Raw genomic sequence first — 16,836 nt, 5'->3', positions numbered from 1 at the left:
AGCAAAAAACATAGTGAAGGGTAGTATAAGCAAAATATTTTGTGTAAACGATGTCCCATGCACTATTTAACATAGATTATCCTTCTAATATTCTCACTAGTGAAGGAAACATGTTTTTCCAAGTCCCAAAAGTCAATAAAAACAACATATTATCAATGCAACAATGCAAAGGTTTCTATCTTCCTATATTTTACATAACAATTGAGCCTCAAGGGTTGGCACTTCCAAAGGAGCGTGATCAATTCTTCTTAAAATTCGCCACAACCAAAACAACACCATCAAGACCAGTAACAATATAAGTAAGAAAAATAAAATATCTAACCATATATATGCTATTATTCTCTGCTGGTAATCCATAAGTGCTGACGTTTCAAGAGCTGATGCAGATTCAAGTAGCAAGCTAGCCAATGTTGTCAATTTTCTATAAAACATTTGGTAAACAAACTTTGAATCTCAAATTCACCAAACAATGAGCAGGATTAAATAGCTCTAATTATCTCCATATAGCTCAGCTCACATATCCACTATCAAAACTGAAGTAAATTGAAAATGCTCTCAAAACTTTTACCTCTTCCAAAACATAATTTAAAAACACATTGTAACATCTTGTCCATCTTTTACCTATCTAATGATAACCTAAAAATCACAGAACTTTGGTAATCTTCTTCTACCATGCCAAGATTTCAAATCATGATTCATACGTATGGTCTATATAGACTCAAAGGTCATGCATGCTCATTAGTCTCCGCCCTAGATTGATGAGCAACATGTTCGCTAAATAAAAGCATAGATAATCTACCATAAATTTAAAAATGAATGCATATTTAAAACATGGTAAATGCTTAGAATTTTCATTATATATTGAATATCAGTACATTATGATATGAAATAAGGCAACATTTTTCATCCCTATGGTGGAAAATAAGCTCGGGGGAAGCAGCTAAGAGCCATTGACTGTTTTATGATTGAGAATGTTGTTGTAATCAATGCTTGACTGGCTACAATGGCTGCTAAAATGGCAACAATGAACATTGACTAATACATAGGCTGTGGTATTGCTTTGTAAAATGTAGAGCCTATGTCCCCTGTGTTGTTTATCAAATAAGTCGTTTGTCTCGTATATGTGATAAGCAGAGATGGGTAAACCAACACACAGAAAGCAAGCTGCAACAAACAACCCGAATTTCTCATTATGGTACTAAAACTTAAGGAGGATGAAGCATGTAGGTATGATGAAATACTAATAATTATGTCCTTGTCAGACATATAGCTTGGACCTGGATTGATTTCCTGTTGAAATGGCCCAAGTCTGCAAACATGGCATCGACACCTGGATCCAGTCAGAACAAAGCACTGATGTTAGTGTTTCTATTTGTATAGCTTTAACATAAATAATTGGGATAAAGTTCTGAATTTTCTTTGAGAAAATCATTGGTATGGATTTATCAATTTAGAAAATAGTTCCAAGTATACTATATGATAAAATGAGACACATATCATCATGCGAATAATCAATACCTGTTATACATAAGACTACACCTCCAAGCATCACCCATCCTTATTAGTGATATTCATGAAAGTAATAGTATATATAATATGGGTTGAATGCCTTGAATGCTCCAGGATAATATTTCACAATATTATACTGTCCTATCATGATGTTGGTCACGAACCAGGCAATCATTATGGGTGAGAACATGAAGCTAACTTTACTTGTACCAAGTACCTACACTCTAGATGAAACACCAATGTATTCAAAATGCTTCTCTGAGTATGATGATGGTGTCCGAGCTGTTTTAAATAGGTGAAATTCTGATAAGATGAATGGCACTGAGTGCTATGAATTAGATGAATGGCATTGTGTGCTATAAATTTCACCTGTTTAAAATAGCTCAAACACCATCATCATAGTCAGAGAAGCATTTTGAATATAATGGTGTTTCATCTAGAGTGTAGGTACTGGGTAAATAAGCAAAGAGAGTTTGGTTATGCTCTCAAAGATTATCCCAAAGAAGAACAAGGAAGTAGCCATGATATAGGTGTTCTGAATTCTACATATTGCAGGTTTGTTCAGGTGGATCCTAATATTTATATTCGTCGCTTGCTGGAGTGCGGAAATAGCAGAGCCCTAGCAGAGGGCAAGACGATTCATGGACATATGGTTAAAACCGACTTTGAGCCAAGCATCTATTTGTGGAATTGTATGATTGACATGTATGTGAAGTGTGGGAGAATTAAGGATGCATGCCAAGCATTTGACACAATACCTAAACGAGATGCCTGTTCATGGACTACGGTTCTTACAGGTTATGCAAAATGTGGGTATGTGGAAAATGCACAGTCTCTGTTTGAAAAAATGCATGAACGTAGCATAGTTTCTTGGAACGCAATGATTGTGGCATATGCCCGATGTGGTGATCAGGTTGAAGCCATGGATTTATATGGCCAGATGCAATGGATGGCCATGAAACCTAATGAGTTCACCTTAGCCAGTGTTGTAAGTGCATGCATGGTGGATTTAGGATATGGGAGGAAAATTCATGGACCGGTTGTTAAGCTTGGATTTGAGTCAAATGTATTTGTTGGGATTGCTCTTGTTGATATGTATGTCAAATGTGGGAGAGTAGCTGGTGCACGCCAAATGTTTTATTTAATGCCAGTTCGAAATATTGTTTCTTGGACTGCCATGGTTGCAGGATATGCCCAAAATGGGCAAGTGGACGAGGCCACAAGGTTTTTTAATCAAATTCACCAGACCGATATGAAGCCAAATGAGTTGACATTTGTCAGTGTCGTCAATGCGTGTGTTATTCACATTGATTTGTAGTTTGGCATACAGGTCCATGCGTACATTATCAGAAGTGGATTCCAGTCCCAAGTTTCCGTGTGCAATGGTATTGTTACAATGTATGCCAAAACTCAAACCATAGAAAATGAACTATGTGTGCTTGATTAAATGCAGGAACGAGACTTAATCTCATGGAATGTAATTATTGCAGGATATGCACATAATGGCCATTATCAGGAGGCCTTCAAGCTTAGTTTCCAAATGAAACAGACAGGTGTGAAACTGAATCAATTCACTTATGCAAGCATTCTCAGTGTAAGTTACAGCTTACCTGCTTTTGAAGAAGGTAAACAACTTCACAGCCACATTATCCAGATTGGTTTTGACTCAAATATGTTCGTTGGAAGTGCTCTTGTAGACATGTATGCTAAATCTGGCAGCCTACAATATGCCCGTCAAGTGTTAGACAAAATGCCTCAACAAGATGTGATCTCCTGTAATGCAATGATTGAAAGGTATTTGCAGCATGGGCATAGTGAAGAGGCTCTAAAACTCTTTTGTCAAATGCAACACACTGGTTTGAAGCCAAATGAGACAACTTTTGCTAGCATTGTTAGTGTGTGTGCCAACTTAGCAGTTCTTGAGCATGGAAGACACATCCATGCCCACATTTTTTGTATGGGGTTTGAGTCACCCATGTCTGTGGTCAACGCCCTGGTTACTATGTATGCCAAATGTGGAGGCATAAAAGATGCACGGAAAGTTTTCAAGAAGATGATTGAGTGTGATGTTGTCTCATGGAATGCAATGATTGTTGGTCATGCTCAGCATGGGGATGGGGTGGAAACCTTGAGACTTTTTGAGCAAATGCTACTGACAAGCATTAGGCAAGATGCCATAACCTTCCTTGGTGTTCTCTCTGCTTGCAGCCATACAGGTCTAGTAGATCGAGGACATTACTACTGTCATTCCATGAGGCATGAACATAACATCACACCAAGAATGGATCATCATGCCTGCATGATTGACCTTCTTGGTCGTGTTGGTCATCTATACGAGGCAGAAGATTTCATCAATAAGATGCCATTTGAACCTGATGTCAGTATTTGGGTGGCACTGCTCAGTGCTTGCAGAGTTCACGGCAATATAGATATAGGAAAGTGTGTCACACAATTGCTTTTCGATTTGGAGCCACAAAATACTTTTGCATATGTGCTGCTTTCAAATATCTATTTTGCAGCTGGTAGGTGGGATGACGCAGCCAAGGTTAGAAAAATGATGAAGGACAAAGACGCAAAAAAGAAGCTAGGGTTCCGCTGGATTGAGGTCAAGAATAGAGTACATGCATTCATGTCAGAAGATAGAACACACCCACAAATAGAAGAAGTTCATACAATGTTGAATACATTGGCCGGGAAAAATCAAGGAGGCAAGTTATGTACCGAACACAAACTTTGTCCTCCATGATATGGAGGATGAACATAAGGAACATGTCCTCTACCATCACAGTGAGAAGCTCGCCATTGCATTTGGGCTTATGAGCACACCTCCTGGGGCCCCTATTCGAATAATAAAGAACCTTCATGTATGTAGTGACTGTCACAATGCTGTCAAGTTTATTTCTAAGATTTTTGGACGTGAAATTGTAGTAAGGGACATTATACGTTTTCACCATTTTAGGATGGAACGTGCTCTTGTCAGGATTATTGGTAATACAAGATGAAGTTTGAGCACTATTTGGGAGTGGCTTGAATGATTCTCTATGTTATCCTCTATTGGTCTAGAAGTCGCCTCTTGTGACACGCGGAAATAAGGAGAAACATGTTGAGGATATGTCAGTTGTCTCGTAGCTTCTTCATGTGGAGCAGGCTCACCTCTGGTAAGTTTCATTCAATATTTTGTATTGCTTTGATAGCATGAATGGATGCATTAAAAGTTTAGTATGTTAAGCTTGATTATTGACAAGACGGTTCTGATCTTGTTGCATGACACATAAGACACTTTCTTTTATAGTACTCATTTTTAACATTTTTTACTGTCTTTATAGCTGCACTAGTTTGGCAAATTGTAAAAATTTCCCTTTGGAGAAATGTTAGGAACATCACTTTCTAAAGAGAACAAAAGCATGGGTGAGAAGCAACATTACAAAACATATGTTTTTTCACAATTCTGCTTTTTATATGTTGAAGTGCTAATTCGGTCATTTATCATTATTGAGTTGCTTAGAAGGAGGGATGCAATCGATCTTTCTTGATCAGGAAACCAACTTGAACTTTTGAATGGAAGGGAACAAATGGCATGTTGATTAATGTCAAACATTGAGGAATCCCAACTTTGGAATGGCACAACATTGTTTATGTAAGCCCCCATCATTGTAAGTCAGGTTTATACTAATTTTATATTATTTCAGAATAAAGTTTTAATTTAATTTAATTATAATTTTAAGCTAGTAAAACATCAAGTACTGTAGAATGTTTCCCACTGCTAGACGGTTTTTTGTTGAAATTGCTTTACAGACCCCAGAAATGCTTTGCAGCTAGGCCTTCCAATTGATATCATTTTTTTGCAATTACAGATGTCAAGTTTCTATTCTAGAGTGATGGAGATGCAGCGTTGCGTGTTGGTGGGAACAGAAAACAGATAGAAAATATCAAAAAATTGAAAATAAATATTGTGCACAGGAGCTCCACAATATTTCAGAACTGTGAATAATGGATAGCCTTGTGTGATAATGCCTCGCATGCATAAAAGGCAAAGAAATAAGTTATTTAACCTGAATTTTAAAACCCTCCAACTCATAATATAGAGGATCCTTTATTTTTTAAAAGCAGAGGAATATCAATGCATGTATGGTATCTGCAACTTTGAATAAAAGGCATGGTTTGACCACTGAAAAAAACCTTGTGTTCTTTAAAATATTATCCATACAGTTTTTGTCTCCATGGACAAAAATAGTGCTTTCAACAAGTCAGCCAACCAGCTACCCTTGCAAAGGACAGAGGAGGTTCAAACATATCCAGAAAGAGCCGATCTAATTTTCTCAACCAATCTCTCATGCAATCCAAATTGACATGATTTGCCAAGAAGACAAGGCTCCCAAGGAGTCAATCATGCAGCTTGTTGGACTTATTTATATACTAGATCTTTATTACACACCACCTTACATAAACTATTTTCCACAATGATAATTTGAAAGTTTTAAGTAGGGAGTCAAGATGGCTTTACAAATATGGCACTGTTTAGGCCTGACACCTGGTTAACTTAAAATATATACCCTTTAACGGGAATATAAACGGCACACAGATAAGGCATGCAGCAGCAATGGTGGGTACAACAACTCCCTGATCAAAAGCCTTTTTAATACCCCCTGTCCTGGTGACGTGATGATAGATCAAGTATGCAGAAGCCGCTATGGAAATGACTATTCCAGCTTGGGTTCCTCTGCAAATCAACAACATCCCATAAACAACCATCCACATTTCCAAACACCAATTCAATCATTTGTTAAGGAAAACAACAACTTGCCTCAGGTTCATGGCTTGATAAGGAGCAATAATCACCAGTAACACAAATAAAAATGGCAGTTCCAATTCCCCTGTTCCCAACAAATTAAGTTTTTCAAACACTACAGTTCTGTCATGCAATTCAACTCAATATACTGTGCAGAAAAGAACGACCAAGTAAAATAGGATGGCATTTGAGTTCTTGTGACTCACCAGGAATGTAGTAAAATAGTCTAACAAGGAAGACCAAAAAGGCAGTCCACAAACCATAATCACCTCTGTAATAATGTAGACAAACAAATCCAAATGTGGGGTGAAGTTTAAACTCTCAGTTCACTTCACTGGAATTTGTCTAATTTTGCAACTGGGAAGAACCTGGTCACCCGATCTGAGAAATGACATCTCCAGGTGCCTCTAGGGCCAACAATGGAACAAGGAAAGATTTGTCGATGGATGTGTGCTTTGATAACATCAAAACCCTGCAACAACATAATTGAATCATTTTTTGCCTCAACAACTACTTGAGTCCCAAAAATAAAAGTTGAATTATGACTCAAAAAAGCCTAATGCCTTTTTTAAAGTACTGACCTTTGGAAACAGGCAAAAGCAAAAGCAAATAAAACTTGAGACATTTGTGTATAAAGATCTAAAGCTGAAATAAAAATTAAACTATGAACCCCAAGGGAGCCTTTGAGGTATTCCATTTTCTGAGAGGAATATATTGACAATTGGAAACAATCAGAAAGCAAAAGCTAAAAAGCTCAACGGATTGCTGTAGTAGAAAAATCTAGTAAATTGAGGTTGCCTATCCCAAATTAGTTAGCATTCTGAAGGAGCCCCTTGTCTCAACAGTAGGCTTGAGAGAGATTTTCCTTAACAAAGTTATCCTTAGCAGAGTTTTGAAGTTGAGAGAGATTGTCCTTAACAAAGTTATCCTTAGTAGAGTTTTGAGCTGATCTTTAGAGGGGGGGGATTGTATAGCTGGAAAACCAATCCGAGATGCTCTAAGAGAGATTGTCATTAACAAATTTATCCTTGGCAGAGTTTTATGCTGATCTTTAGAGAGGGGATTGTATAGCTGTAAAACCAATCCAGGATGCTCTAAGAAAGGCTTATCTAATCATTGTTTTACACAAATTCTGCACAAAAAGAAATATGACCGAGAAAGCAAACATACTTACTTAACCGATCAACCATTAAGTTAGTAGGAGACACCACTTCATTGACAATACCACTCTGTTATCCAGTAAGAAACACCACTACATTATAACTAAACTTTAAACTGTATCCTATCTCAGTAAAAACTAATAATAAATATTTGTTTTTGAAAATTAAACATTACATAATTACATTGTTCAATAATTCAATAAGCTTTTTATATTGTAAAGTCCTACCTCAGTAAAAACTAATAATAATCCAATTACTATAAGAAAATAGATCCTTATATCATAAACAAATTATCTTTATACCAATTCAATATTTAACTTCACCATAATATTATATATAAACTTAATATATGTTCTTTCTCAATAAAGAAATAAAAAATTACTTGTTTTATATGGAAAATCATTTAGAATTGAAGTCACAGAGGCTTAGAAACAAAAATGGGATATTGCCTAAAACAGCCTGCATATCTTGACAATTATGAGTTATATAATCCATGGTATTATCTTGTTTTAAGAAGACAGAAGTCTCAGAAACAAAAATGGGATATTGCCTAAAACAGCCTGCATATCTCGACTTATTGCGAGTTGTATAATCCGTGGTATTATCTTGTTTTAAGAAGACAGAAGGTGTACTGGAGCAACAATATCATATAATGGATTGAAAATAGAATGTGTTGCAATCAGATCGAATAATGGATTGAAAATATCAAAATTAGCAGAATGAAAGTAGATTCTGTATCCAGTAAAAAATTTGGCATCAAAATAGAAAGGATGCCAGATTAAGCGACATAAAAAAATGACAGAAAACAGATAGAAAATATCAAAAAATTGAAAATAAATATTGTGCACAGGAGCTCCACAATATTTCAGAACTGTGAATAATGGATAACTTTGTGTGATCATGCCTCACATGCATAAAAGGCAAAGAAATAAGTTATTTAACCTGAATTTTAAAACCCTCCAACTCAGTATACTCTCATACTATAGAGGATCCTTTATTTTTTAAATCAGAGGAATATCATTGCATGTATGGTATCTGCAACTTTGAATAAAAGGCATGGTTTGACCACTGAAAAGAACCTTGCGTTCTTTAAAATATTATTCATACAGTTTTTGTCTCCATGGACAAAAATAGTGCTTTCAACAAGTCAGCCAACCAGCTACCCTTGCAAAGGACAAAGGAGGTTCAAACATATCCAGAAAGAGCCGATCTAATTTTCTCAACCAATCTCTCATGCAATCCAAATTGACATGATTTGCAAAGAAGACAAAGCTCCCAAGGAGTCAATCATGCAGCTTGTTGGACTTATTTATATACTAGATCTTTATTACACACCACCTTGCATGTACTATTTTCCACAATAATAATTTGAAAATTTTAAGTAGGGAGTCAAGATGGCTTTACAAATATGGCACTGTTTAGGCCTGACACCTGGTTAAATTAAAATATATACCCTTTAACGGGGAATAGGAATGGCACACAGATAAGGCACGCAGCAGCAATGGTGGGTACAACAACTCCCTGATCAAAAGCCTTTTTAATACCCCCTGTCCTGGTGACGTGTTGATAGATCAAGTATGCAGAAGCCGCTATGGAAATGACCATTCCAGCTTGGGTTCCTTTGCAAATAAACAACATCCCATAAACTACCATCCACATTTCCAAACACCAATTCAATCATTTGTTAAGGAAAACAACAACTTGCATCAGGTTCATGGCTTGATAAGGAGCAATAATCACCAGTAACACAAATAAAAATGGCAGTTCCAATTCCCCTGTTCCCAACAAATTAAGTTTGTCAAACACTATAGTTCTATCATGCAATTCAACTCAATATACTGTGCAGGAAAGAACGACCAAGTAAGTAAAATAGGATGGCATTTGAGTTCTTGTGACTCACCAGGAATGTAGTAAAATAGTCTAACAAGGAAGACCAAAGAGGCAGTCCACAAACCATAATCACCTCTGTAATAATGTAGACAAACAAATCCAAATGTGGGGTGAAGTTTAAACTCTCAGTTCACTTCACTGGAATTTGTCCAATTTTGCAACTGGGAAGAACCTGGTCACCTGATCCAAGAAATGACATCTCCAGGTGCCTCTAGGGCCAACAGTGGAACGAGGAAAGATTTGTCGATGGCTGTGTACTTTGATAACATCAAAACCCTGCAACACCATAATTGAATCATTTTTTGCCTCAACAACTATTTGAGTCCCAAAAATAAAAGTTGAATTAGAGTACTGACCTTTGGAAACGGGCAAAAGCAAAAGCAAATAAAACGTGAGACATTTGTGTATAAAGATCTAAAGCTGAAATAAAAATTAAATTATGAACCCCAAGAGAGCCTTTGAGGTATTCCATTTTCTGAGAGGAATATATTGACAATTGGAAACAGCCAGAAAGCAAAAGCTAAAAAGCTCAACAGATTGTTGTAGTAGAAAAATCTAATAAATTGAGGTTGCCTATCCCAAATTAGTTAGCATTTTGAAGGAGCCCCTTGTCTCAATATTAGGCTTGAGAGAGATTGTCCTTAACAAAGTTATCCTTAGCAGAGTTTTGAACTTGAGAGAGATTGTCCTTAACAAAGTTATCCTTAGAAGAGTTTTGAGTTGTTCTTTAGAGAAGGGGGGATTGTATAGCTGGAAAACCAATCCGAGATGCTCTAAGAGAGATTGTCATTAACAAATTTGTCCTTGGCAGAGTTTTGAGCTGATCTTTAGAGAGGGGATTGTATAGCTGTAAAACCAATTCAGGATGTGGAGCAACAATATCATATAATGGATTGAAAATAGAATGTGTTGTAATCGGATCGAATAACGGATTCAAAATATCAAAATTATCAGAATGAAAGTAGAAATCGCTCACCGGCCCACCATAAAATCATTTTCTCTTTGAGTAGCAACCACATCTGTGGATTTATTGGTAAGAGGTATCATCCAATGTACCAAAATTACTAATGCAATCCAGCCCTTTTGCTTTTCCTGCATTCATCGAGAAATTTATAAAATCTCATAGAGTGAATGGAGATGAACATAGATCAGAGAGGAAAAGAACCCGATAGGTTTTCCTGTACAACTCCACAGCAGCTATATGTGATAGCAAAACATGGTGACCAACAACATATGGCTCAACAGTTGAGTTTCCAGCAGTACAATTTCCAAATGGTTGGGAACATCTTTAATGTGGGAAAACGCCGTCTCCTGCAGTGCCAAAAACATTGGGCTCATTGAAAGTGGACCAATATTTCACTCGATCACCAAACTCTCTGAAACACACATCTGCATAACCTTTAAAATCCTCCCTGCATAAGATCGAAGTAGATTAGAGAACTCTGCTTCTCTAACCATAAGGTTATTAATGCACCATAAATTGATGCTTTGACTTGTGTTTCAACCCACATGGGAAGAAAAACAAGAACAGGAGATGACATAAGATGTTTACACAATCTGTGGATTCAAGAAACATCCATAGGAATCTTACAGAGCTCGGGGCAGATCAAAGTGGTATAATGTCACATGTGGTTGAATGCCTGAGACATGCATTGTGAAATGATTAACAGTTTTAAGGATGATAGTCACAGGAATAAAAACAAAGTAGAGAGACAGGTTTGTCAATAAATACTACCATGGGACAAAAGCTCATTTATGAGGTTATTATACTACTCAACGTCTTTTGGGTTGATGGGTCCTTTGCCATCTGCATCAATATATGTGAAATAGTTATTTCCTACCATCATTGTCCATTGAGTGTTTACTAAATTCTCAGGATTAAACATGTGCTCAGAGCTCAAACAGAAATATACCAGGAATAAGCCTGGGCCATGAGATCGAAAATCTATAGGCATCTACTCCCATCGCAGATATTAGATCAATAACCTCCTTCAAAACCCACATGAAATTTTGCATCAGGTTGATACCCAAATCATCTAGGAGTTTAACTATTGATACATTAGTATGAAAACAACAATAATGGGGTTGGACATGCACATAAATCTTGAGGATGGCTTACAAGTAGCCACTGCATATAGGTTGTCCTAGTGACATTTATTGTTCTTAGATTTGCAGATAATAATACCTTGTAATGATGGTATTGATCAACAGCGACATCTCCATTACGTCCATCCACAGTAATTCCTGACAATACAGTTAAAACAAACAACAGCTCACTTCCAGCCTTGGCCTTGAAAGTCGCAAAGTAAAGTAAGGAACTGGGTAGAATGCAAATGAAGGGATGAATGAAGATATGTGATGAAACAGACCTTCCCTGTGAGTGAAAGTGTCAAAGATGCTTCGCTTCCGGCCATCTTCTGCTGTAGCTCCTTCATACTGCAGAAAACCAAATGTTATTTTGCAAAGAAACATGCTGGACAGTATTCCATATGGGCACAAACTGGAATTGAGTTTGCCATGGCAGAATTAGCACTACCGAGCAGTTTCGAAGTCCTGGAGACAAAAAGAGTTCAAAGGGCATGAGGAGGGGTTCGTAAGGAGAGAGGTGACCACCTAGAGAAACAGAGTGTGAATACTATGTTGCCTTGGGGAAGGTTATCTGGGGCTGCCTTGGGGAAGGTTATCTGGAGCTGGCTTGGTGCCAGTGGAAACCTCCCTGCCAGAGAGAAAATCTGACTTTTCCAGGCTGGACTACGGTTTTGGGCCCTGAGAAGTAATCTGTGAGAGTTTACTCTCAACAACTGGAACAGAAGGAGGAAGCTCGGGGGGAACTTGGACGTGATGGCCATTGCCAGTTCCATAGGTTGGGAGGTGTGGTCCTGTCCCAAATTCACTTCCTTGGAAAACTGCCAATCAATAAGCTTAAATCAATAAATGACAGTTGAAACATGTGGCAGCCAAAAATAAATACGTCCACACTATCTACTACCGGTCTTCTTTTATATCTTTGTGCTTAGCATTAGTTTACACAAAATGCAAGATTCGACTATCTCTTGTGCCAAAATGCCAGCAGCAAGGATCTTACATCCTTTGTTCTAATATATGTTCTGTCTTCTCCTATTGTGAGAACAAACTTATTCTAACTTGTGTTGCATTGTATTTACTGTAGCATCCTTTCCCCATTTGCAAGCTATCTGTGCATCTTTAAACTCTCCTACCAAAGCAAGATTGGTTTCTTGCTAACTGCTAGTTTGTTGGCTTCATCTATCTGAACCCCAATCAAGGGATAAAACAAATTGCAGTGTAACTTCTTTTTAATCAATGGATAGAACTTCTTTTCATGTTTTCAATCAAATCTTTTTGGAAGAAACTGTGTTGGGCGTGGGAAATGTTTGTTGTTTTGAGGGATGCTCTACCTATGAAGATAGCGTTGTTTGTTCCTGATGGTGGGCGGACTGTCCTCAGAAAATTTCCACACACAACACAATTTCTTTTAGAAGCATTTTATCCACAACATCAGTTCAAACTGTGGAAATTTTCATTCCCAAACTTCTTTTCATTTAAAAGATTCAAGGTTAAGATATATTTGCTCTTTGGTTTCCCACACAAACATAATTTCTTCTAAAAACATTTGATCGGCAACATGAGTTCAAACTGTGAAAACATTTTCATATAAAGATGAAAAGATTCAAGGTATATTTACTCTTTTGAGATTATGCACATTCATTCTTTTCCATCATAATTCAATGATGATATTACACAACGTGACATACCCATCTTTCACTGAAATGAAACATCTTCGATTGTTTATCTTGGTGCAATACTCAAGCATTTTACAGGGTTTCATATAGTGAATGATAAGGCTATGAGACTGCCCTTAACAAAATTAACACCAAGGTATCTTTCTGCACAGGATTTCCGAGAACAGTAGTCGAGACTGTCATTTCTCGTTTGTGAAAAACTGGACGCGGGTTCACATAGAAGACTGTGAGAAGACACTGAAAATGCCTTTGTTATTCTTTGAATTTGGAATCCCTAAAAGGGATGGAGGATACAGGGAGAGTTTCATGGAGGTTGTGTACGAGAGTGTGCTAAGGTCTTCAAGAATGGGCGGAGAAGCAGGAGGGAACCTGGTATGGCAGCTATTGTCTCCAGAGGACAAAGATCATATGGGAGATGGGTTTGAGATCGTGTTTTCTCAAGACCAGTCATATGAACGAGTCTTAGGCCTGATGGTCTATGCATTGTGAGGTTTAACAATAGGATGTTCTATGAGAAGGCAATCAGTGCTTGAAGAGATGGTACAGATTACAATAGGATTCAACTTGTTGTGCAGTATTTTCAATGTGTGACTGGCTTCACACAACCTGAGATAATAAAAGACTTGAAGAAGCCAGTGAAAACAGATTCTCCATTTGGTTGGCCTTCAGTGTTTCTGAGAATGGGGAGTGACCCTTTTAATGCAGTTATTGCTCATAGAAATTTTAAGCCCATTTGAATATGCGGCATAGTGCTCAGGAAGTCTATTAAATAAGGTCTCTGAGGATTTCACTAGAATTGGGCTTCTTTGATTTCACTGGAATTGGGCTTCTTTGCTTAGGTAAGGGCCTAGTCTGAATATCTGCCAACTAATCATAAAAGAGAGAGATATACCCGATGAGTGCATGGTCAAGATTCCAATTTAATTTGTAGAATTTATCCTGGTATTTATTCTTCTTCATTAATGGGGGTTGTAGAGTAGCCTGTTGAAATATTGTAATCATGTTTTGCTAATGGGTTTCAGTAAGAGCACAAAGTCCAGTGGGATGTGACTTGTAAGCCAAATGAAAAACTCTATTGTTCGATACCAGAATTAACAGTACGGATGAACACTTAAAGGTCACGGTACGGATGGTAGAGTGCTATTAGGCATGTTAATTTTAAGCATGCCTTTCTTTCATTTTTGGAAAATGTATCTTATAGTTCATCAACAAAGAATACATCAAGAATTATATATTATGGAGCTAATGCTTGAGATGACAGGTTACTCGTACCTACATAGACAAAGAGTAATAGTCTATCAGTTCTGACACCAATTGCAAGAAAATATTTGTCTGCATATTTCCTGAAAATGCTATTCTTGAATGAAATCTGGACAACCAATTATGAAACCTGATCTTAAAGTTGTGGGTTCTCCCAAACTAAATGTATTAGTTGCTGAGACTATCATTTCTCATTTGTGAGAAACTGGATGCGGGTTCACATCGAAGACTGAGAAGACACTGAAAATGCCTCTGTTATTCTCTGAATTTTGAATCCCTAAAAGAGATGGAGGATAGAGGGAGAGTTTCATGGAGGTTGTGTATGACAGTGTGCTAAGGTCTTCATGAATGGGTGGAGTAGCAGAAGGGAGCCTGGTATGGAAGCTAGTGTATTCTTCAAGTTGTGGGTTCTCCCAAACTAAATGGATTAGTCACCCCATCAACGGTTGGGCAGGATTGAAATGGTAATGTTATTCAACCCATAATCAACAGAGACAATGTGACTGATAAAGTAAAGTAAAGGGAGTAAATGAACCATGTTCATAGTGCCAATACACTGGTCTGAGGGTAAGTGAGGTATTAAAATACCTATCCTCCAGCCAGGGTAACCTGTTCAGGTAGATTGATCCTCTTGGGAAGAAACCCCAAATTCAAAGAAAGAGCTCCATTGGGGAAACTGGGAAATCTCCGCTGTAGAAATGATACACAGCGAGCAAATGAAAATAACAGTATTCCTCAAAACGATAGGAATGAAACCCATAACCCTGTTTATTTATAGAATGAACTGTAAAGAGAGATATCAGCAATCTTATTCATTAACTGGAAATGAGTAAACCTGTGAAACACCGAGGAGATGTAACAGCATGACGACCCCATTTCTTCCAGACATAAATACATTTTTTTAAAAGACTAATACAATCGCTGAAAGGGCGAAAAGATGCTCCAGAACTTAATTAGGCATAGAACTGAATGAATATTATTACTATGCTGGGAGTGATCTTGAGGGACAGAAATAATTTCCGCATACCTCTTGGTCGCTGAAATGCAACAGTCATAACGAATACAGAGTATCATCAGCCTAAACCAAATTTGAATGTGTCAAACCGTTTAAATTACATTGCAGAAAATAAATAGTCATAGTAGATCTTATACAGAGAATTTGTAATTAAGGCAACAACCGTGCTGTCGGTTGTGAACCATTAAACTATATTCTGGGCCGAGGATCCTCAAACCAGAGATTAAGGCTAATTTTCTTCCAAACATTCATAGGGGTGAGGTGATAGCTTCAGGAAGCCCTAGGATACCGCAGGCAAGTTCCGGTTGTACAATAACTCATTTCACTATCAAACCCTCTGCTGGAAGAGGAATAACCAAACATGTTCCACAGTAATAAAGCCTACATAGCTTCAAAGGAAATCGTAAGACAAGCCTTAGGCTGAGCTCGCCAACCTGAGTGAGAGAAGTTGTTCCTGCACTTCCGGAGTTCTTGATAGCCGATAACACCAACCCCACTTGGAGTTTGTTGGGGTTTGTTGCTGGCCTGCAAAAACAACCCATGAAAACAAGTAAAACCCTGGTTTCAAATTAAACATTATAACTCAGAAGGTAAGAGCTTCCAGGGTGAGATTACCCGAGTTCTGCCGTGATGAAATAACGGGGAAGAAACAATGTTCAGTGATACCAGGCCAGAGCCCTAGAAACAAGTTCTGTGGATCGTGTGGAGGATAGCTGAAGCAAGCAAGAACAGTTCTCATTCATATCATTGCTCTGTGAAATAACTTTGTTCGCTTCAGCTTCCCAGCGCATCCAAACCCCGCGACGGTTTCGATGACGTGAGCAACCATTTAACTACCTTCTCTTAATCGAACGACTAACAATACTATAATCGTCTAACACATGATCTGACGGCGCACAGGAATGACAGGTAGATTTTAGGGAAGTTTATTTCAGAGGGAAACGTCTTACGGCGTAATTATTGTGGAAACAAGTTCTGTGGATCCTGTGGAGGATAGCTGAAGCAAGCAAGAACAGTTCTCATTCATATCATTGCTCTGTGAAATAACTTTGTTCGCTTCAGCTTCCCAGCGCATCCAAACCCCGCGACGGTTTCGATGACGTGAGCAACCATTTAACTACCTTCTCTTAATCGAACGACTAACAATACTATAATCGTCTAACACATGATCTGACGGCGCACAGGAATGACAGGTAGATTTTAGGGAAGTTTATTTCAGAGGGAAACGCCTTACGGCGTAATTATTGTTTATATATATATATATATATATATATATATATGGGAATTTAAAAATTTATAAGAAAAACAATTAGTTTTTAAGGATATAATCCATTACAAATTTGGTTAGAAGTATAAATAAGTTATATTTAAATTTATTTTCAAAAATCATAAAAATTATTTAATTTAAATTTTCTTAGGTTAAAAATATAAATAAATTATATTTATATTTAT

At 37.4% G+C, this 16,836-nt stretch overlaps 1 protein-coding gene and 1 pseudogene across 5 annotated transcripts in view; one reads left to right on the top strand and one right to left on the bottom strand.

Moving 5' to 3' along the window:
* LOC149142131 (uncharacterized) overlaps nucleotides 1–16,623 on the bottom strand; it is a 59,990-nt gene extending 43,367 nt beyond the window's left edge. Inside the window, exons 1-11 of one of the 5 annotated variants that reach the window (XM_089450654.1) lie at nucleotides 16,000–16,623; nucleotides 15,819–15,909; nucleotides 15,397–15,447; nucleotides 11,718–11,784; nucleotides 11,534–11,592; nucleotides 9,529–9,624; nucleotides 9,359–9,423; nucleotides 8,912–9,077; nucleotides 6,675–6,770; nucleotides 6,505–6,569; nucleotides 6,314–6,383 (exon numbers count right to left, since the gene is read on the bottom strand). In XM_089450654.1, the coding sequence (XP_089306780.1) occupies nucleotides 6,314–6,383; nucleotides 6,505–6,569; nucleotides 6,675–6,770; nucleotides 8,912–9,077; nucleotides 9,359–9,423; nucleotides 9,529–9,624; nucleotides 11,534–11,592; nucleotides 11,718–11,784; nucleotides 15,397–15,447; nucleotides 15,819–15,909; nucleotides 16,000–16,123 (950 nt within the window). In that variant the 5' untranslated portion in view covers nucleotides 16,124–16,623. Of the gene's footprint in view, nucleotides 1–6,313; nucleotides 6,384–6,504; nucleotides 6,570–6,674; nucleotides 6,771–8,911; nucleotides 9,078–9,358; nucleotides 9,424–9,528; nucleotides 9,625–10,324; nucleotides 11,109–11,533; nucleotides 11,593–11,717; nucleotides 11,785–15,396; nucleotides 15,448–15,818; nucleotides 15,910–15,999 lie in introns of those variants that run through there. The other 4 variants (XM_089450655.1, XM_089450657.1, XM_089450658.1 and 1 more) reach the window with 4 other exon arrangements.
* On the top strand, nucleotides 1,934–4,651 carry LOC149142132 (putative pentatricopeptide repeat-containing protein At3g13770, mitochondrial pseudogene; annotated as a pseudogene).
* Nucleotides 16,624–16,836: the final 213 nt, after the last annotated feature.

This window comes from Pinus tabuliformis, chromosome X, assembly GCF_031772625.1.
Source record: "Pinus tabuliformis cultivar Carrire ecotype Pingquan chromosome X, CPIR1, whole genome shotgun sequence".
In the NCBI taxonomy this organism is placed as follows: domain Eukaryota; kingdom Viridiplantae; phylum Streptophyta; class Pinopsida; order Pinales; family Pinaceae; genus Pinus; species Pinus tabuliformis.
The sequence above is the reverse complement of the archived record's forward strand: the minus strand, read 5'-3'. Positions and strand labels throughout refer to the sequence as shown.